Below are 21005 nucleotides of genomic sequence, written 5' to 3'. Positions count from 1 at the left end.
TTTTTTTTAAATGCATCTCCTCGGATGCATTTCAAATGAATTTCGTCTATTTTTGCATAAAAAGACGTGTTGTCAAAAAAGATAGATTTTGTTACAAAGTATTTTAATTCGATGGTTTTTTAATGAAACTTATCTGTTTTTGCATAAAAAGAATAGATATTAGAAAAAGTAAATTTATCCACCCACGGCCATCATTCACCACCCACCACCATCATAACCACCACCACCCACCGTCATCATCCACCACCCACCACCATCATCAACCACCACCACCCACCGCCATCATCAACCACCACCATGCACCGCCATCATCCACCACCACCACCCATCATATTCTTAACACTTGCCATATTTTTAAAATTTTTATAAAAATCATCTAAGGAAATTAAATTCGTTGGAAAATTATCGTTTTTTTAAATTTTTTTGAAAATCATCTAACAAAACTAAGTTCACTGAAAAAGTATTGTTTTTTTCCATCTTTTTTGAAATTTCACGTAGTAGACGAAATTCATTTAAAATGCGTCCGAGGAGATGAATTTCAAAAAAACGTCGATAACGATGACTTTGAAACCTCACGTGACGGACAACTTTCATTCCAAACCTATGGTTTTCCAGAAGATATTTTGACTACAAAACTATCGGCCGAGACAGATTTCGCTTAAAGTTTATCTTCAACTTTACACGTGTCCTTTTGTGATTCGTCAACCAAAACTCACGTCACGAATCCCAATCTCACATGGCAGATAGATTTCGAAAAACTATTTTGAAAATTCAAAAATTTTTAGACTATTTTCAGAATTCTCCCTTCAAATAATACCTACCCCTAACCACAACCGTAACTATCAAAATATAAATGTTAGTACTTTGCCAAAAATACCCCTGGAAAGTTAAAATCTTGATCATGCTGAACAGAAGAAGTCAAAACTCGCAAGGGTATTTCTGTCAGTTAACACTAAAAAACTAATCCAAGGAAGACAGAACCCATCATCAACCACCCATTTCATCTTTACAAAATCTTGAATTTCAACACACAAATTCAAGAAACCATGGAATCCACCCTCTTATTATCACCCAGGTTTCTTTCAACTCAAAGTAAGTCTTTTTTAACCTTCAAAATCATAAAACCAATCTGGGTTCTTTCAGTTTTGCTTTCATAAGCTTTAAATATCAGATTTTGAGCTTCAAAATTGTATCTTGAAATTGTGTTTATGTGTAAAGTATGAAAATTTGTTTGGTTATTAATATTATTATTAATTAAGTTGTGTTCCAATTAGGCATAGAATTTAGCAGCAATGTGAGGCAATTGATTGGAAATGGTAACACTCAATTTGCTAGAAGAAATGATGCATATATAAGCCACCATAGAAGTAGCTTCAAGATCACTTCTTTTGTAAGATTACTTTATTTTTATTATTATTATTTTTTTATTATTTTTTTCACATGTATGTGAAACTGGGAATTTCAGATATTTTATTATTTTGGTTGGTTTCTTGAAGAACTAATTTTTTTTTTTTTTTTTAATTTTTATGTATTTATATTTGCTGTTTTTGTGTGTTTTTAAGTTTTCACTTGGCAAGAAGAAGGTGAAGGAAATCAAGAGAGAGACTGTTGTTCCGGATCCGGATTACAGAATACCTGTTGTTCTTCTTGGTTTGTAATCTTTTCATAATTCATAATGCATGTTTTCAGTTGTTTTCAAAGTGATTATTGGATGTGAAGAAGATAATAAAGTTATGGGTAGCATGGTAATTTGACATTTATCTTGATAAAAAGTTTTTTAAGCTAAATTTTGGGCTGCTAAACGGGTCGTGTTAGAAGCTTGGCGGGTTGAACCCGACATGGACCCGAAAATTTTATACTTACTCAAAAATCATGTCACGCATGAGCTCGGACAGGTCGCGTGTATTCACTACAAGTAGACACAAACGCGGCCCGTTTAACCTGAAAACAAAAAAATATGGTTATGTTCTTAAAGCAATTATGTTTAAACTATGCCAATTTATTTTTTAACTTTGAAATATTGCCACAAAAATACCCAAATAATTTAAGTTATAACATTAAATACATTTCAAAGATTAAAAATATATATAAGGGTCAACCCGCCTGTTTAGCTAAACGTGTCCACGGGTTCGACCTGAAACTGATCTTGCCAGTTTAGACTAGACCTAAATCCATGAAATTTAAATTAATTTAAACAGGTTTAGCTGGCGGTTTTGCGTATGAAGATAATCTATTAGTAGCTGCTCCTGTTGGTCTTCTAGGATTATTTCTACTTTTCCAAGTACAGTTTCCACATATTATATTTTAATCTTTTATTTACTAAATTTTTACTGGTTTTTTTCATATTTTTTATTCATCTCAATATTGCAAATAAAGAAAGTGTATATTTTATGTATGCAGACAACTAGAGTGAGGTTCGTCTTCGATGATGAAGCCCTGGTTTGTCCTTTAAACCCTCTTTACTTGATACTGTTAATTCGGTTATAATCAATAGAACTTTTTAAAAATTTGTGTATTCACATGTGAAAGGAGGTGAAAGTAGGAAAAGAGCTCGAGGAGTCGGGTGAAAATGTGTTTGTTGGAGGTAAAAACCGTTGGAAGTGAGTATTTTGATTATGCGTCTTTTTTTATGTTTTGGTCTAAATTTTATAAAATTATCAGTTGCTAAAACAACTAACCTTATAACAGATATACTTCATTTGTAAATTGGGAGCTCTGGTGGCCAAATTTCCCAATTTTGGTTTACTTCAAAGAAACACAAACAAAACCAGAAGGACAAGTTCACTTTTTCCCTGTCATTTTTGTGAGTTTTCAGTCCATTTCAGATTTTACTTGCTTTTTACATGAACTTGATTCTTAAATATTTGTTTTATTTTGTGTATTGTTATTGTCAGAACGGGAAACAGTTATACGACGTTATGGTGGAACGGGCTGGACCGTCAAAGACAAGTGGCCCGAATTAGTACCCACAAAAGAGATCCATTTATTTGCAGGCCTTGAATAAAGTTGCAATGAATTCGACTATTCGAGTATGCTGTTCATAACAATTGACGAGCATTTATTTGTTATTTGATGAATTATAGCAAGCTCATAAATATATCACATGTTAAGACTTGTATAGAGTTATGGCAAGCATAAAACTTCTTTTTCAAGCATGCTTACATTACTATTAACAACCAAAATGCTATGATATGGGTATGTTCGATGTTTACCAAAACCGCAAAGGAACTTACAAGTTACAACTCCAATTACGAAAACAATTTATCACGTAAAAAATTGCCATCAAGTAGATCGGACTACAATACAGTAGTTCTCTAATGTTTAAGAATCACAAATACTTAAAAGAATTCCTTCAAAAGTGACAATTGCATGTCCCTCCCACTAATTTCGATTCTCAAAATACATAAGGTATAGACACTTGAGTAAAAACGCTCCTACGTAAATTATAGTTGGTTTCGTTACACACTGCTACAGTGTCATATGTCTGCATCATTTCAAAATTTAAGTGCAAAGAATAAATATACCATACACAACACTACAATTCAACACGATCGAGTTTGAGGAAACTATCACACTCCTAACTTTTGAATTGTGAGTTCCTTGAGCGAATTCGCTAATCTCTGGAACACCTTGAGGTTATGACCCACTTTATCCTGTATAACACACGGAAACCAGTTATACTTTCAACAAACTTATTACTTTTTATATATTATTTTATAAGATTATAACGAGAGAAACAATGAAAGATATCAATACCTCTCTAAGCATTTCAAGTCTTTCCAAAACTGGAAGAAGCTTTGCACAAAATGAATCCAGGTCTTCTCCGATTTGACTAGAACGCAACAACAAAAGTCAATACTTACAAAATTAAAAACTACAATCAATCGTAAAATATTTTCTTCGAGCAAACCTGTTCTGAAAATGGATGAGAAAAATGTTGAGCAAGTTCTCGGAAAGCAGAAGCAACAGAGTTATAAGCCGATCTCTGTTTCCAGCCACACGACACATTTCCACCATTGCTATGTACCTCCTGCATGCATCATCAATGATCATTTAAAATTAAAACTATTTAAAAAAACACGATTCAATCATTATAAAATTTAATCATTAATTATTAGTACTTAGTAGTACCTTTTCTGAATATTATCCGATGATGCAGCTTGATCTTCAAGAACACACATTTTGATGATTTCGTCTACCTCTTGTCTCGGTAGTTCATTTATGTCTTGAATCTGGAACACGGAATATACATATTCAGCTGTATGCTGACATGGCAATTACAGATAAACCAAATATGTAGACGACTCATGGCTCACGACTACTGACCTTGTTAAGCAATAGTGATTTTTCCTCAGAAGCATTTTCAAGGGCAGTGGTCACCGAGTTCAGAAGAAATCCTAGTAAGCTTAATGTGGGCTGATGTTGTCCAGCTGGAGCACTATAATCAGTGGAATTGTTGGAAACCTGGTACATGAAACTTTAGTCAAATATTGTCAAGAAAGGCGGTTTTATATTACAATAGTTGTTTTGTACACACCTGAAGTCTCAATGATTTGTTTTTTACAAGAAAATAGAGATAAGAGCTCAGGCTAAAGCATAGACGAAATGCACTTAATTCTGGCTTCTTCTGTTTCTGTAAAAGAAAAATTAGATGAAATTAAGTTACAAGTTATAACACATGAAAATAAAGTCACGTGAGTCTAAGTAAGAAATTAGAAAATACAACTTACGGAGTGAGCCGACGTAAGAAATGTAGAATCACGTGAAAATAGAGTGTGCATCAATCCAAAGAGTCCTTGAACGAAACCATACTCGGCTCCCTCCTCATATGGCCAAACCTTAAAGGTAAAAAAAACAAAGAAAAATGAGTAAAAACGGGGAGAAATATTATATAGAAATTACAAAAACTAGATTAATATTGAATTCGTCTGCATCTGTGATATCCTTTTGAAATAAGGGTAGAAATATCATTCTAAAATTATATTTGACAAACTACTTATTGCAAACCTTGCTAAGAATTCCAACAACAATATTCATTTGTTCCATTGCCAATTCGTCTGCATCTGTGATATCTTGGCGAAGTACTTGATCAAAAAGTAACTGATGACCTTTGACAAAGTCAACAACTTCACGTACGATTTTATTCTTTACCTACCAAAATATAAAGGAGTTAATGTCATAATATATGAAATGTAGTAAAAATTACTAATTCAGTACTTCTAACAAACGAAACCAAAATACCATAAATTTACCTCAAAAAAATCGGATGTTTCAACCAATGAGGTCAAAGAGAACACCAAACGAAGTGATGGAGTAACCACCATTCTTTGTCTGTGACTATCAGCAAATGAATCTTTCTCAAAACTAGTGTCAAAACGCCTTATATTTCTCTGTGTTATAAAGACTTGACGTTAGTTTTTAACTTTATTATCATTTTTAAGCAATCAACTCATAGAAAGAATACAATACCGACCTTAACTTGCATGTTTTGTGTCATGCATGAAGAAATATGCTCAAAGGAACCCATGGAAGAAAGAATCTGAGCCCCGGCTTTACCATACTTGTGGCTAATTCTTAATAATAATGCAAGCTGTGCCTCGAGAGCGCACAACCGCTGTAATGGATCCATAGAATGTATGCTATCCTATTTCATGTAAACAATATTAAATTTTATCAAAAAAAGGTAATAACGCAGCTTTAAAGACTGAATTGAATAACAAGTTAATAACAAACCTTATATGAAGCATTGCTAATACTCATGAGACAAGACCTTAAAAATCCTCTACTTTGAAGTTGATTTAAGAAAAACTTCTCACGATCAATACAAATTAACGCATCCAGAACAAAGAGTGCCATTATCTTTCCAGATTCACTTGCTTGAGTTGCATCCTTGATGACCTACATATCAGTGGAATTTTAATGCCAAATAGACCCCATTATTAATGATAGTAATACTAATTATAGAAAGAAGCGAACCAAATCTAAGACTGATTGAGCTTCTTTTCTTATTATAGATAAGTTTGCATGTGCCAGCTCAGCCTGATCTTGATCAATCTGAAAAAGGAAGCAAATTAGTGAAAGTTGATATAAACTTACATTTTCATTATGATTTAAATTAGACACTTGTCACCTTCTCAAGATCTAAATCTCCATTTTCTTGTTCATCAACTAACAAAGACTGAAGAATAGAAGTAGGGACATCTGGATCAAGTACGTGCTGACAGTACTGGAAGTAGCTTAGAAGTAAAGTGTATTGGCTAAAAATTGAACATTAACAAGAATCAGAAAACATTATATTAAAGAACATATTATTAGCAGGTAGAGCATAACTTTTTAAATTAAAATTATACCGTCTCCTTAATGCTTCTGATGTATCATGTCTCAATATTGCCATCATGATCTTATACAAGATAGAGTGACATGCACCGTTTGACAGTCGTTTTGTCATAATAACATCAAGGCATGTTACAGTGTCAGAGCTTAACGCACTCGAGTTAATAAATCTCTCGTCGCGTAATTTCGCCATGCATGTAATTGAAACCTTGAAATTCATGAAATTCAAAGTTTAAAATTACTGAAATATATACCACCAAGTGATAATTTAATTGATAATTTCACTTACTCGGGTTAACACTAGTGCCATCTTTAATGAACAATCTGGAGAACCAGAAGCGTTTAAAGATGCATCAAGCAATTGAAACAATAATTCAGATCGGTTTTCCATGAAGAACAGTCTTCTTGAAGTTGAAATCTGAACAGATGATTTCATTCATTATTAGTTTAGATTAAAGTGTCAGCAAATTTCAAATGAACAAAAAGAAATGAAGTTAATTATTTTACATTTTTACCTCAACAATTTGTGACCATCCTGTTAACATATGAAGTTGAGCAGCCTGTTCTTCAAGGTTTTTGTTGTGTTTATATGCCCATCGAAGTAATTGTTGAACCGTATTCTTAACTTCATTGAGTTCGACTTCACTACCAAAAGTAGTCAGTTGTGGATTGTCAAAATTGCACTTCTGAAGATGAAAAAGAAAAAGAAAGAAAATATTAGGTATCAAGAAGCAAAAGTAGTCAAAGTCAACAGAAATGGAAATGAAATTAGATACCTGCCAAAGTGCATCTCGAAATGAATTTAGATCAATCAACCGATCATCTCGTTCTGAGTAGTAATAAACCCCACCTTTTTCATTAGTTGTTGGATTAGCAAGTATATCATCAGCCTGTCAAAAAGAATTTAATTATATTAAAACCTAACCTAATTAAATGAAATAGCAATAATTTGGTGATTAATGATTACAATTTGTCCAAACTTTGCATGAGAAAGAATCTCAGAATGCTTCATTGTTGTATCTGGAGACCTAAACTGGATTATCTCAAGCAATTCTAAAACCTGAAAATAGTCAAAATGAACTATTTAAAATAATTTTCATAAAAAAGCTAACAGGTGTAATAAGAGTAAATGAAAATAAAAAGATATATACCTTACTCCTGCTGATGGCTTGGTTTCCAGTATCTTCAGCATTACTTTGAAGTAAAAGTAAATTATTCTCATTGTAATACTCAGTTTCACCTTGACCAAACAAATGACGAATAATGCTGAGACACGCTTCTCGATGACTGGATGATGTCATGTTGCCTATATGTAATTCAAGTGCCAAAAGCTTCAGCAGCCATGCTCTCTGAACCAATGAAAAAATACTTTAATTTGAATCAAATTAAAGTTCTATATAAGTTTTTATTCATTGACAGCAATAAGCACAAAGAAGTTGGCAAAACCTGATGCAGAGAACTGATTCGAAGTGGCTGTGTGTTATTTCTTTTTGGTAATGGTGCAACACCAATGGTATCCAGATGCTGTTATAATAATTTCAATTAGACAATTGCACGGTTAACTAAATACAACTCCACTATATAGGATGACAGATTGTACCTTGACAAAAAACTGATACTTTTTGGTACTAAGTAGATCAATTGTAGGACCACTTGTAAGTGGATCTGAACATAATTCATAAAGTAGCTGCAAAAAATCAAAACTTGAACTTTTAAGGAAGAAAATACAAAGACTATCAAGATATCAAAAATAAAACAAGACTACGTTACCTGAAATCCAAACTCATGAAGCAGATAATTAACATCAGGCTTTGGTAGTGTTTCCAGGATATCAAGAATAACCTTCAAACAACTGAAATGACGATATACAGAAATTGAAATCAAACAAATAAACAAATTATTTATTTATATTAAAGTTACCTGTAGTTAAACTTTGGCTGTAACACTGTCCTCTCTACAGAAGAATCAATATCAAACCTCAAAAGAAAGTGTGTTATGTTGGGGGCTGGGCGACTAATGTTGTCGATGAGAAGCTGCAATGTGGAGAAAAAAATAAATAAAAATTCAAGTTTAAATGATGTCAACAGAAAAAAGAAACAAGAGCAAAAATACTAACTTGCATTATAAGCACGCCCGAATCTTCAGAGCTGTTTTCTATAACTTGATTCCCTTCTGAACTTAGCTCAAGACAAGCAGCATAATCCTCAACTAGAAGACCAGCTGAGTTCGATTTTAGTAGTAACGGTACAAGCCCAACCATGCGAGAACTGTCACACAAAACATGTTTGGTCAGAACAGGTAGATTGGCTTAGGTGGACCCTCAAAAACATTGCCCTCGTTTAAACTTTTTACAAAATGATTATTGTATTATGATAACAAAGGCTGAAGATTTTTACAAATGGGGCAATTTCGGCCCATTTGACATGTTTCAGTTATAGCAAATATTTAAAATTGACCAGCTAGAAAATTAGTGAAACCCAAGTCGAAACTCGAAACTGCGACTTCTGGTCACAAATGCACCAGATACATGGGCAAGACACGAGTGAATTTAAGACGCATAAAGAAGATAGTAAAATAAAAAAAACAGAGTTAATGAATAGCAGAGAATACCTTAAAATTGTCATGATTTTAATAGAGCATTGTTGAATTTGTGGGCTAAAATCATATCTGATGTATTCCAACAATGCTACAATCTGATTATGATCTTGAGAAAGTATAACATCAAACGGCTGCACAGAAACAAGCAATGAAAACATACAAGTAAAAAAGCAGACTTTGATTTCATATTCATGAAGCTCTGAAAAGGGATAACAGAAATGATAATAAACAACTTTTTAACAATGCGCAGTAACCTGGTAAATCGGGCGCCAAAACTCAGAAACTGATAAATCCTTCTCCAAAACCAGAATAACAATTTCCAAAGATAAAAGCACAGCTTTTTCAAGAAGTAAACCGTAAGTATGATTGGTCCGGTCAGCTATTATGGCATCCACTCCAGGCAAAAGAATACCCATTATATTTCTAAATACAGTCTTCCCACTCATGAAGTCCTGCAAACATCACAAATCAATAAACTGTATAAACATATATAAAAAAAAACTAATCAGCTTACCTTGAGCAATTCTATGACAGGAAGCTGCATCTGAAGTGGAGTTGACTGTGGTGCCATGAGCTGAGACTGATTGACCACAATGTCAATATCTTCATCCTTTATGTCATACATACTCAATATCCTGCATATAGGATATATTACTCCAGTTTTAGTAGAATAACTAAAAATCAAACTAAATAACTTAACATATGAAACAGCTTACATTTTAAAATGTTGGAAGCATGCAACACCCAACTGCCATTTCTCAGATGGGTCAGCATAGGCCCGTTGGGAAAATGGCCCAAACACATGATCATACACGAACCTAAAGATACCTATAAATCTACGCCCCCTATCAGTTGTGTCCCTTTCATCAGCCATTAAAGCCTTTAGCAGATTAAGAAATGAGATTGTAGAGGGATAATATTCACTTCTTGCTTCTACTTCGTTTAACTCAAATCGCATGTCATAAACCTGCCAGAATCAAATCATTGTAAATCTTTCTATTAAATATAGTGTTCATATTTTTTTAATATTTAATAAAATATTAACAGATGAGACCAACCTGGGAACCCATCATTTGGCCAACTTGAGGTCCAACCACAACGGGTAAATCATACTGCTCAAGAAATCCCCAAATGATATCTTTCAAGTTTGGGGAAACATCAATAAAAGTTGATATTGAAGTACGTAAAGCACCCTACAATGCAATAAACAACATATAAAAATCAAAAAGAAAACTAAAAACTGTAGCAGCAGAGAGGAACATCATACCTTCAGATAAGGAGGTACATTTTCATAACTAAGAAGTTTAAATAACGGTTCAATATCAGGAAACCATGCCTTTCTTTCAATAGGGTTCCCATTTTCCACCACCTATCAACCATAAGAAAAGAACATTGCATAAAGGTTAGTCAAGTAACAAAATATTGACGAGCTATTATTGACACACACACATATGTATAAATATCTATATAACATAAGTAAGCTAAAACACCTTGCGAAGAACACATAGATAAGCAACAAGAGCTTTTGCATCTCCCTCTTGAATCTCTGGCAATACGGGGCCCGCATTTTGAAGGGATTGCTTAAATTTCTCTTCATAAATAGACAAACACTCAAACAAAGTGTTCCATGAAATATTCCGAAACGTTCTGCCTTGCAATAGTTCATATACTTTGGAAGCGTCTTCCTCGCTGGAAGCCTGAAAGTTGAAAAGTCAAACGTGGAAACTACATTGACCACAAGAACATTGTAAATTTATTAAAAAAACAGGTTACGATTTAGAAAATTTAACTACCAGTGTACTAAGCATCTTCAAGAATGCCACGAGTGTCTGAAAATTAGTGTGATCCTCTCCAGAAAATGTAACAAATGTCCATAAGACATCATTGCCAGATAAAAGTTCAGGTTCTTTCTGTAGTAAAAATCAAACTAATGAGTATATATATGAACAGATGGACGCCTAAATCCATACAATGTATACTGACCTCATAGATTTCACTAACAAACTCCAGAAGTGAAACAAAAGTTTGAGGGGCATATTCGGCATTTTGCGAAGAATTTGTGCTACCATTAAGTACATAATCAAGTGAGCCAGACATTTTGTATGAACTAAGAGAAGTCATGGCCTTCTCCTTTGTTTCTTTCACCTACAAACCAAGAGAAAAACATCATTTCAAGAGCATAAATGATAATTTATTCACTAAAGCTCAAAATTAATGAATTATGAGTTATGGAGAAGCATGAACATGACTAACCTTGTCTCTTGCAAGTGGGTGCGATAAAAAAGATGTTATCAGCTTGTGTAAGTATGCGTTATAAATGTAGATCATATCTTCATCATCATTCTGTAAAAATGTAACCAACAACTAATATAAGCCCTACTTTAACATTTAACTTGGGTTCCATAACTTAAGTATCAAAAACTAACAAAAAAAATACCTGATAAGCTGGCGTTCGAAGAACTTTATCAATCAGAAACTGAAAAACGTTGTTTGAGAAAACAATTTCCAGGCATGAATTGATATTTCTTCCATCATTATTTATATCACTTGCATCAGTGACATCTTGTATAATCATCAAATGCACAGCCCATGCAAGTCTAACACAATGCATACACCCCTCAATTATCTGATCATTCCCGATAGCCATCACCTATTGAAAAAAGTGATAACAGTTTCGAATTAAAGCTAAATAAATACTAACAATAAAGTACAAATAGGTTTTGCACTTACAGTTTCATGAAAATCACGCCTAAATGAAGCATCTTGCGACAAGATAGACATTTTATCTGGTGATGCACTAAGAGCGTCTGATATCAGAGAAATTATAAGAGAAAACAGAAGGCTAAATGCGATCTGCAAAAAATAAAAATTTTATCAGTTACTATGGCAGAAACAAAAAAAATATTAAAGCTAAAAATATACCTGATTCTTTACAATGTCGGTACTACCACTGATGTCCCCTGCACTATCTTTCAAAACTGTGAAAATATCTTTTACATCTTTTGAGCCTGAAAGCAAAATTAAAAGTATTTTCAGGTTAAAATACAACATGGTGATACCAAGGACCCTATTATCACAATTCGAGACTGAAAAATTTAAACAATTGAAATAGAAGAAAGATAGAAAACGAAAAGAATAACAGTATTATTAAATAGCTTACTTGGGCGTACAACCAACAGTGATAGAACAAGGCAATGACCAAGAATGAGTCTTTCCCTACAAACAACAGCCCGTCTTTCCACAAGAGCCCCTCTTGAGTCAAGAATATATCGCTCAGAGTTGGGCCCACCCAAACCAGCTGGTTCTTCTCGATTGAGGTCCTAAAAAAACATATAATTTGACTCACATATAACCTGGAGGCAAAATTCAAGGCATAATAAAAATTAAAAAAGTACAATATAAGATAACAAAAACAATACCTTTATAAGAGAAATTAGCCGCTGGCGAAGCCCAGTATTGATAAGATCTTCAACATATTTTAGAATGTCAGCTTGAAGATCGGCCTCAAGCCCCTGATCAAGCACAATTGCCTGCAATATGCAAATAACAGCATTAATAACATGTCAGAAAGAAGAAAAAGAATTAACTGGAGTGTGATGGAAGATGGAAAGATACCCGTAACAGCGTATAAAGTGCGGTTATTAAATCTCTTCTCTCTGTATACCAAAGACCTGATGTAAGGCGTAAAATATCTAATGGCCCCCGTCCTTGTAACCCCCACTAAATGGATTTAATACAGTTACATCGGTCAGATATGATAATGCAACTCAAACAACACTGAATGAATATATTATAAGAGTCTATATTATAAGAGAAAGTCTACCTCTTGATTAGCAGAAACAAGCAGCCTTACACAGTCTATTTCATTAAGATGAAGATCATCACTCAGCTTGAGGGCCTAAATTACAAGTGATGAGAATAATGTGAGATGATAGAAACCGACATGCTACTGAAACGTATACAAATAATTTATAGGGTCCAGACCATCCTAACTTTGTCAATTTGACCATAAAAGTTGATTTTCTTCTCTACAAGAAAGCTATAAGAGAAAAGCTAAAAGGGAGCAACAGGTGAAGCAGGTGAACTTACAATTTGAACATCCTGGTCATCAAGTGGGATTAGCCCTGAATCAGGAAGCCTGACTTCTTTAGACTCAACTTGTGCTCTGTCAGAGGCTTTCGGAGGCTACAAATGTAATTAAGTTGCAAATTATAAGACTAACATGGTATGAATCAAAAAACATACAAGATACAGCCTTCCTAAATTTAAGATAAACGCACATTACAAGCACTTAAAACACAATAAATTGAAAAAGAAAACTTCTCTCTTTCTATTTCCATTTTTTTCACTATAACTTCTGTCTAAAAACATACAATAACAAATAAGTGTTTCTATGTTTGCTAATTGTTTTCTAACAGTTCACCTATGCAATGTTATCTCAGATCTATAGATCTATAACTTGACCTAATTTTATATGATGTTGCAGTCATTACCACAAGCAAAATTCATACAAAATCTGTTACAAATACATCATATATATGACTCCATCAAAATTAGACCTAATTTTAATACTTGCATCATATTCTTCTCTTAATCAATAAGAACACATAGAACAATTTCTAAAAGTGTAACTTAACTTAGCCTAATTTTACATGATGTTAGAATAAGAACACAAATGAGACAATGCAGATACTAATAAAAGTTTCTCTGTTTGCTAAGTGCTTCCAAACTAACAGTTCACTTATGCAATGTTCAGTCAAATATATAAATACCTCTTCAAGATAACTTGACCTGACTTTTTATGATGTTCCGGTCATTATCAAAATTGATAAAACTTTTTTTGTACAAACTCATCAAAAGTAGACTTAATTTTAACATACTTGTAGCATATTCTTCTATTAATCACTTAAAACACATGCAACAACTTCTAAAGTGTAAGTTAACTTGACCTAATTTTACATAATGCTAGAATCAGAATACACATGAGACAATACAGATACTACTAAGAGCTTCTCTATTTGCTAATTGTTTCCAAAACAACAGTTCACTTATGCAATGTCCTCTCAGATCTATAAACACCTCTTCATAGTAACCTAACCTAATTTTTATATGATGTTCCAGTCATCATCATCACATGAAAAATTGATACAAATTTGTTTACAAAATCAGACCTAATTTTAACTTATTTGCAGCATAATCTTCTCTTAATCGCTTAAAACACATAAAAAAAATTCTAAAACTGTAATATAACTTGGCCTAATTCTATATAATGCTAGATTCGGAACACATATGAGACAATACAGATACTAATATCAGAAACAGAAGTAGACCTAATTTTAATGTACTTTTAGCATATTCTTCTCTTACTCATTTACAACACATACAACAGTTTCTAAAACTGTAACATAACTTGATCTAATTCTATATAATCCTACAAACAGAAAAAATACGAAGCAACACAGATACTAATATCAGAAACAGAACAGAAACTGAAGTAAACCTAATTTTAACATACTTTTCGCATATTCATCTCTTAATCAATTAGAACACGCACAACAACTTCTAAAACTGTAACATAACTTAACCTAACTCTATATAAACCTACAATCAGAACACATATGAGACAATACAGCTAGTCAGCTACTAATATCAGAAACTGAAGTAGACCTAATTTTAACATACTTGCAGCATATTCTTCACTTAATCAATTAGAACACACACAACAACTTCTAAAACTGTAGCATATAACTTGACCTAATCTTACATAAAGCTAAAATCAGAACATATGAGGCATTAGGCAATACAGATAATAATAATAATAATAATAATAATAATATCAGAAACCGGTACCGGAAACGAGAGGAGTGACCGTAACGATGGAAGCGCGTGAAGAATAGCATGAATGAGCTCAATCCTCTGCGACGGCGACGGAGTGGAGCCTAATAACGTCAGCTCAATGGTGGATAACAGTTGCTTAGCTGGCACCATCGCCGTGTGTTCCAATGGCGGGAAAATTGCCCTAATTAATTTGGTTTCAGAGAGAAGACGAAGTGAGGGTTTCGCTAACACTGTGAGGGTTTCGTGTTGGTGGTTCGGGCTCGTGGTTTGTTTAATAAAAGCTCGAATATAATTAGCTAAGAAAAACTTAATTTAAAACATCCTAAGCAGAGTTGGCTCTGATTTGTAATCGATCCAAACTCGTCCCAAGCTAGGCTCAATAGTTATGTTAATTAGTTACTAATACGTGTTGTGTTGTGGCTCAATAGTTATGTTAATTAAACGTCTTATGTTTGTCCCGTTTAACATAACACGACACGTTCTATCAACTCATGTTGCCAAGACATCCAATATCTTTGACTTTGATGTCTTGTATAATTAAAAAAATTTGTTTTAAGAGGTTGGCATACGGTATGAAGAGTTAGAAGAGTCACTCCACTTGCTTGACCGTGGACATTAATACTCTTCACACGTTATAAAAACGTGATTTTAGGGGCTTCTTTTTTTCGAAAAAGAGACCCAAAATTTTAAAAGGATTATTGAAGACGACCCTGACAACAATAGTTTAAATTTTTCGGGACAATTTATTTATAAATGAAACATCATGAAGATATAGAAATAGCATCTAAAAACAACACATGAAGATGGTTATGAAGAAAAGACAAAAATAACAACAAGATAAAAAGTGATTTTATGAACAATCAAAATTTTTAACAATATAATCTAACTTACACATGAAGATGAAGATCATCATGAAGAAAATACACAAATAGCAAAAAAAAAAAAAGTGCTTTTATGAGTGAGATTAAACCAAAAATTAAGAAACAGATAATAATAAATCTAGAAACAAATAACAATACACGTGAAGGAAAGACTAAAACATATATTAAAAAAGATGGTGAGCGGGTGACATATGTGAGTGGTGTAGGAGGTAAATGAAAAAGGTGTTGGTAACACTTCTATATTTTCTCCATTTGAAATATGTACATAAAAATCCCGTTCTCTTTTGCTAAATTCGGAAAAACATCATCGATGTTTAACATGTAAACTCTCATTTTATATTATGGCTAACAACTTGACAAACATTCTGGACTACTAAAAGATTTAAAATGTAACTTGGAAAGCAAGTGACAAAAGAAATCAAAACACAAAAAAAATTGCATCAAATCTAAAAACTCAATTGAAAACTCAAGAAAGCAATCCCATAACCAAACAAATTAACCAGAGCAACCGTATCTTTCATCACCACCATGAAAAATTGAAAACGCAATCAACAACCAATCTTTAACCACACCTGCGACATTCATATTCAAAGCGGACGTCTTCCCAACTAGTGCTTAATAAATGGGAATATAGTTACGTGGATATATTTAATAGTTTGGACATCATTGTTTGACACGACTGAATATAAGCAAACACTTATACAACAATTTTAACAAGAACATTAATAAAGTTAACATAAGAAAGAATAAACAAGTGTTGTATATTTGGGCTAATGTTCATTACAATGTAAATTAGAATAAAAAATGGAAGTAAAAAACCGTGGACGGCAGGATTCGAACCTGCGCGGGCAGAGCCCACATGATTTCTAGTCATGCCCGATAACCACTCCGGCACGTCCACTTGGTTAGAAGTTTATTACATACTCGTTTACTACAACTATTACAGATGGTTGTGTTTTACTTTATTCATATACTTTGCATATTACTTCTATACTAGACTGCTAATATTTAACTTGATGATTTTGTCCAAGTTTGTAATAACGTTTTAACAAACTCAAAGCAAAATTTTGATAACACCGTATCAAGCTATCTGTGTTGTAAGAAAAGACAGAGAAACTTTAACAAGACGCACAAAATCATAAGACAACTGAGACGCACAAATTCAGATTTAATAAAGTTATAAACAAGCTGATTACAAATGAGTCTGGCTTGTTCAATTTATAAAAAAGTTATATATTTCTTAGTTAATGATAATTGCTTTTTCGCTTTAAACGTTCTTTTAGTGATGGTACTCGACACGCATCTTATTATACATTTATAAACTGATCTATGTCGTTTTTGAAATCAAAGTATCTAATATCTTCATATCATAGAATATGATTAATTACATTTTGATCTTTTTGTTTGCATCTTCATTTATACTTAACTAGGAATTTACCTAGCGCGTTGCGCCAGGCAGGTTGATAAAATCTAGATGGTGGTAAAACTCAAGCGTTGTTGGTCTTGAGTTTTGAGATGATATGTTGACGTGAATTCAGTCGTTTCTTACGAAACCAAAACTAAAACAAAAATGACAGTTGGTCGGTTTTCGTTACACTGGTACTGGAACTAAAACAAAAGGCAGTGACTTTACGCACATTTGGTCGGTTTTTTTCTCGTTCGTTACAAACCTGGAACTAAAACAAAAATAAAAAAGAAAATTGACATTCGGTCGGTTTTTGTTACGTTCGTTATGGTACCCGAACTAACAAATGGCATCAAAACCATAGCATTGCCAGTCCCGGACGTTGATGCAGTGAATTACACGAATTCGGTCTGTTTCCGTTACGTAAACAAAAATTGACGTTAGCTCGGTCTCATTACGTTCGTTATGCTACCAATACTAAGAAAGAAAATCAAAACGGTATGGACAAGTTTGGTGCCACCACCTGGTTAGCGACACCAGACTTCTCTTTTATAAATATACAAATAGTATACAATAATAATATTAACATTATATTAGTACTTTATTTGAAAGGAACTTGAGAAACAATTAGTCAAGTAATGTTAAAAAAGTCAGTACAAAAATCTTTTATTATAGCAATTAATCAGTTAAAAGAGTTGGTGAAAAATGCTGTAAATTATCATTAGTGTTCATGATTTGAATTAAAAATTTAAACTATCCAAACCAATATATTTGAATAACAAAAGTATCCTTAAAAGTAAACAAAAACATCACATAACACTACACTGTTACATAATAAACTAGAAGTCATTGTGTTGACAGTGCAAAAATGCATAATGCATAGAGTACAATAAAGATAGTTTTTTTAGGAAAAGAAAGATCAAAGCCTTTGATCAACAAAGACCCATCACACCGAATTTCCATGTTTCGTCGTTTTAAATCAAAAGTTTCTCAATCGCATCCTGCAAAACCATATAAAAATACGTTAGCAAATTCGGGTCAAACGGTCACATAATCAGAACGGTGATGGCAAAACATGAACCTTGAGTTGCTGTATTTGGGATCTCAATTGACTGCCTTCATTACTAGTCACAGAACATGCAATGACAGCCCTTGTGACCCCGCATGCGCGCCCTAGTGCTTGCTTTGAAGGAACAAACACGTATGGTACGTTCTGCAAAAACATGTGTAAACGATAAATGATTAATAAAGATAAAATATAAAACAAAGAAGTAAAATTCAAGAACCAATTATTGAGATTATAATTCAAGATTCTTGATTTTTCATCATTTTAATCTAAAAGCATCAGATTCGGTGAATTTTTACATCATATTTATCAAATACTAAATTTTTAAGATAATTTATTGACAATAGAATAAATACTAACCGACAATAGAATGATGCCCGCTAAAACTTTAACAAAATCAAAATTTGTGCTTTTATTCATTATTAGAATACAATGCTAAAAATGATTAAAAATTCTTGATCTTTTTCATTACTTTATTACTTTTATATAATAGAAATATAGCATCAAAATATTTTATTTACTTCCATCATTTTAATCTAACGCTACAAATTTAAGACAGTTGTTAATCACCAACAAAAGTTCTTGACTTTTACATCATTATTATAATCTAAGAATCATGATTTTGTCATCATTTTAATCAAACACTAATAGTTCTAAACACATATAAAGTACCCACTTATTAAAAAAGTTAATACGATGAAAGCATATGAAATGATTTAAATCTATATATGCAACAATTGAATACATATAAAATTGTTATGTACCTTATCTTCAGCAAGAAGGGGAAGATGGAGAATAATTTCAAGAGGCTCAGCATCCGCTGCCATGACTACAAACTCGGATATACCCCTGTTAAGAGTCTTTGTAGCTGCAAATCAACATATTGAAACAAAATATTATAGTCATAAACAACAAAGATAAAGATCCAAACATTTTTACAACTAAATGGACATTAATTCATACAACTATGAACGGCTAAAGCATAACTCTCCAATCAACACACAACCAATTTTCTGTAGAAAATAAGTCAATTCACAGCATCAACAAACATATACATCTTAAATAAAAATGTTCGTAAACACAATTAATCAAACCCTTTGTTAATTATGTAAAAAAACAAAACTTGTGACCAAAAAACTACTAACATTTGACCGACACACAATCCGGAAACACTCACACAAATAAACTTCGAAACCCAAAAGGCTCATACCCATGTGACCACAGCCACTAATACACATGTAAACAACCATATAAAGATCCAAAAATCAAAACTTTCATAAAAATATAATACTTTCATTAGCACCCTTATTAAGTTGTTTGTAATAAATCAAACCCTTATATAATTATTTTAAAAAAAACACACACACACACAAATCAACTTCCAAAACCAAAAAAATCATACCCACGTAACCTCAACCACTAAGGCATATGCAAACACCCCTATAAAGATCTAAAAATCAAAACTTTCATATAAACATTCCACTTTCATTAGCACCCTTATTAAGCTGCTTGTAAGTAATCAAACCCTTAAATAATTATGTAAAAAACACACCATTACACAAATCAACTTCCAAAACCAAAAGAAACCATATAAAGATCAAAAAAATCAAAACTGTCATATAAAGACTACACTTTCATCAGCACCCTTATTAAGCTACTTGAAACTAATCAAACCCTTTAATAATTACGTAAAAAAACACATATGTAAATACCCACATAACCACAACCACTAGACATATCTAAACATCCTTATAAAGATAAAAAAATCAAAACTTTCATATGAAGATTATACTTTTATTAGCACGCTTATTAAGCTACTTGTAATTAATCAAACCCTTCAACAATTATGTAAAAAAACACTCTCTTACACAAATCAACTTCCAAAACCAAAAGAAACCATATAAAAATAAATAATAAAAAAATCAAAACTTTCATATAAAGATTATACTTTCATCAGCACCCTTATTAAGCTACTTGTAACTATTCAAACCCTTTAATAATTATGTAAAAAAACACATATGTAAATACCCATATAACCAAAACCACTTAACACATATCTAAAACACCCTTACAAAGATCTAAAAATCAAAACTTTAATAAAAAAAGGATTATTATACCTTCATTGGCACCCTTCTTAAGCTGCTTGTAATTAGCAGCTTGTTGAACAAGATCCAAGATTGTTATAGTAAGCTGAGCATCAGCCAAAGGGTATGCTTTTGGATTCACAGCTTCTCCTGTCTGCAACAACAAATCAAGATTCAAGAAACATGATGATAAAGTATTATTAAATAATAATAATAATAATAATAATATGGATTACCATGTTTTCGGCTAAAGAGAAGATGAAGATGAAGCAGGGAGGCTAGGGTTTTACACTTTAAGCTATATAAAAAGACAACGGCGGGAAGGGGTTAAAGCAGGTGGATATTAGGTCTTCGGCTGCTAAGGGCTTTTTTGGTCTTTTTCTTTGTTGTAAATATATTATTAATTTTTATTTTTTTTGGCATAATTTTCACAATTATTATTTTAATATTTTTAGTGTTACTCATTAGTCGAGTCAGAGTTATGCTAGGGTGGATTCGAGCTTGAAACTTAACGAAGCCGCTTAGCTAAGGTTTAGCACGATTTTAAAGTTAAACGAAGCAACCCAGCTAAGTTTTAGCACAATTGTGATCAGCATTAAAAGTGTAGTTGAAAACTTATTTATCAAATTGATATATAGTTAAAAACTAACTATTATTAACAAAATGGAAACTTTTTAAAAACTTCTCTCTCTCTCTCTCATGTTTTAAATTTTTAATTGTATCTAACATTTTTTAATGGTCAATAAACAGATAATTGTTTAGATACTTCGTATGGGGTGATCAACAATAAAATGTCATCG

At 32.6% G+C, this 21005-nt stretch overlaps 3 protein-coding genes and 1 non-coding gene across 4 annotated transcripts; 1 reads left to right on the top strand and 3 right to left on the bottom strand.

Annotated features, from left to right (window-relative positions):
• The first annotated feature begins 983 nt into the window (after positions 1-983).
• On the top strand, positions 984-3104 carry LOC143634633 (uncharacterized). The gene is made up of 8 exons (XM_077102662.1): positions 984-1092; positions 1275-1390; positions 1563-1650; positions 2199-2281; positions 2401-2439; positions 2530-2600; positions 2689-2803; positions 2895-3104. Exons 1-8 carry the CDS (start codon positions 1047-1049, stop codon positions 2961-2963), a joined length of 627 nt encoding a protein of 208 aa, XP_076958777.1. The 5' UTR covers positions 984-1046; the 3' UTR covers positions 2964-3104.
• Positions 3105-3384: 280 nt separating this feature from the next.
• LOC143634689 (nuclear pore complex protein NUP205-like) lies at positions 3385-14919 on the bottom strand. Its single transcript, XM_077102703.1, has 43 exons — positions 14782-14919; positions 13021-13116; positions 12755-12829; positions 12547-12651; positions 12351-12461; positions 12092-12251; positions 11854-11939; positions 11662-11784; positions 11369-11581; positions 11185-11274; positions 10915-11076; positions 10725-10841; positions 10422-10628; positions 10199-10300; positions 9990-10124; positions 9648-9898; positions 9446-9566; positions 9186-9383; positions 8944-9062; positions 8450-8600; positions 8254-8366; positions 8104-8185; positions 7934-8020; positions 7780-7857; positions 7485-7682; positions 7301-7393; positions 7110-7223; positions 6849-7019; positions 6623-6751; positions 6351-6541; positions 6131-6257; positions 5977-6054; positions 5734-5898; positions 5474-5644; positions 5253-5390; positions 5008-5151; positions 4731-4838; positions 4538-4633; positions 4327-4464; positions 4132-4232; positions 3911-4030; positions 3757-3832; positions 3385-3653 (listed from the first exon to the last, which is right to left on the bottom strand). The coding sequence occupies exons 1-43, from the start codon at positions 14917-14919 to the stop codon at positions 3570-3572; spliced, it is 5562 nt and encodes a 1853-aa protein (XP_076958818.1). The 3' UTR covers positions 3385-3569.
• A 1550-nt stretch (positions 14920-16469) lies between these two features.
• On the bottom strand, positions 16470-16551 carry TRNAS-AGA (transfer RNA serine (anticodon AGA)). Its single transcript has one exon. It is a non-coding gene; the product is annotated as a tRNA-Ser (tRNA).
• A 1251-nt stretch (positions 16552-17802) lies between these two features.
• LOC143634632 (uncharacterized) lies at positions 17803-20566 on the bottom strand. Its single transcript, XM_077102661.1, has 5 exons — positions 20442-20566; positions 20239-20359; positions 18886-18989; positions 18137-18268; positions 17803-18056 (listed from the first exon to the last, which is right to left on the bottom strand). Exons 1-5 carry the CDS (start codon positions 20442-20444, stop codon positions 18030-18032), a joined length of 387 nt encoding a protein of 128 aa, XP_076958776.1. The 5' UTR covers positions 20445-20566; the 3' UTR covers positions 17803-18029.
• Positions 20567-21005: the final 439 nt, after the last annotated feature.

Source organism: Bidens hawaiensis, unplaced genomic scaffold (assembly GCF_021521415.1).
Source record: "Bidens hawaiensis isolate Kalapana, Puna unplaced genomic scaffold, B.hawaiensis_p1.1 tig00007139_1, whole genome shotgun sequence".
Taxonomy (NCBI): Eukaryota; Viridiplantae; Streptophyta; class Magnoliopsida; order Asterales; family Asteraceae; genus Bidens; species Bidens hawaiensis.
Note: the sequence above shows the minus strand (reverse complement) of the source record. Positions and strands in the feature narration are given on the sequence as shown.

Coding starts and splice junctions, on each gene's coding strand:
- LOC143634633 (XM_077102662.1), top strand. CDS start 1,047: ATGGAATCCACCCTCTTATTATCACCCAGGTTTCTTTCAACTCAAA. Junction 1,651..2,198: donor AATACCTGTTGTTCTTCTTG/GTTTGTAATCTT, acceptor TAATTTAAACAG/GTTTAGCTGGCGGTTTTGCG. Junction 2,440..2,529: donor TCTTCGATGATGAAGCCCTG/GTTTGTCCTTTA, acceptor CACATGTGAAAG/GAGGTGAAAGTAGGAAAAGA.
- LOC143634689 (XM_077102703.1), bottom strand. CDS start 14,919: ATGGTGCCAGCTAAGCAACTGTTATCCACCATTGAGCTGACGTTATTA. Junction 8,186..8,253: donor CAGCCAAAGTTTAACTACAG/GTAACTTTAATA, acceptor TCGTCATTTCAG/TTGTTTGAAGGTTATTCTTG. Junction 7,683..7,779: donor GAATCAGTTCTCTGCATCAG/GTTTTGCCAACT, acceptor TCATTGGTTCAG/AGAGCATGGCTGCTGAAGCT.
- LOC143634632 (XM_077102661.1), bottom strand. Junction 18,990..20,238: donor TAAGAAGGGTGCCAATGAAG/GTATAATAATCC, acceptor GTTGATTTGCAG/CTACAAAGACTCTTAACAGG. Junction 18,057..18,136: donor CCCAAATACAGCAACTCAAG/GTTCATGTTTTG, acceptor ATGGTTTTGCAG/GATGCGATTGAGAAACTTTT.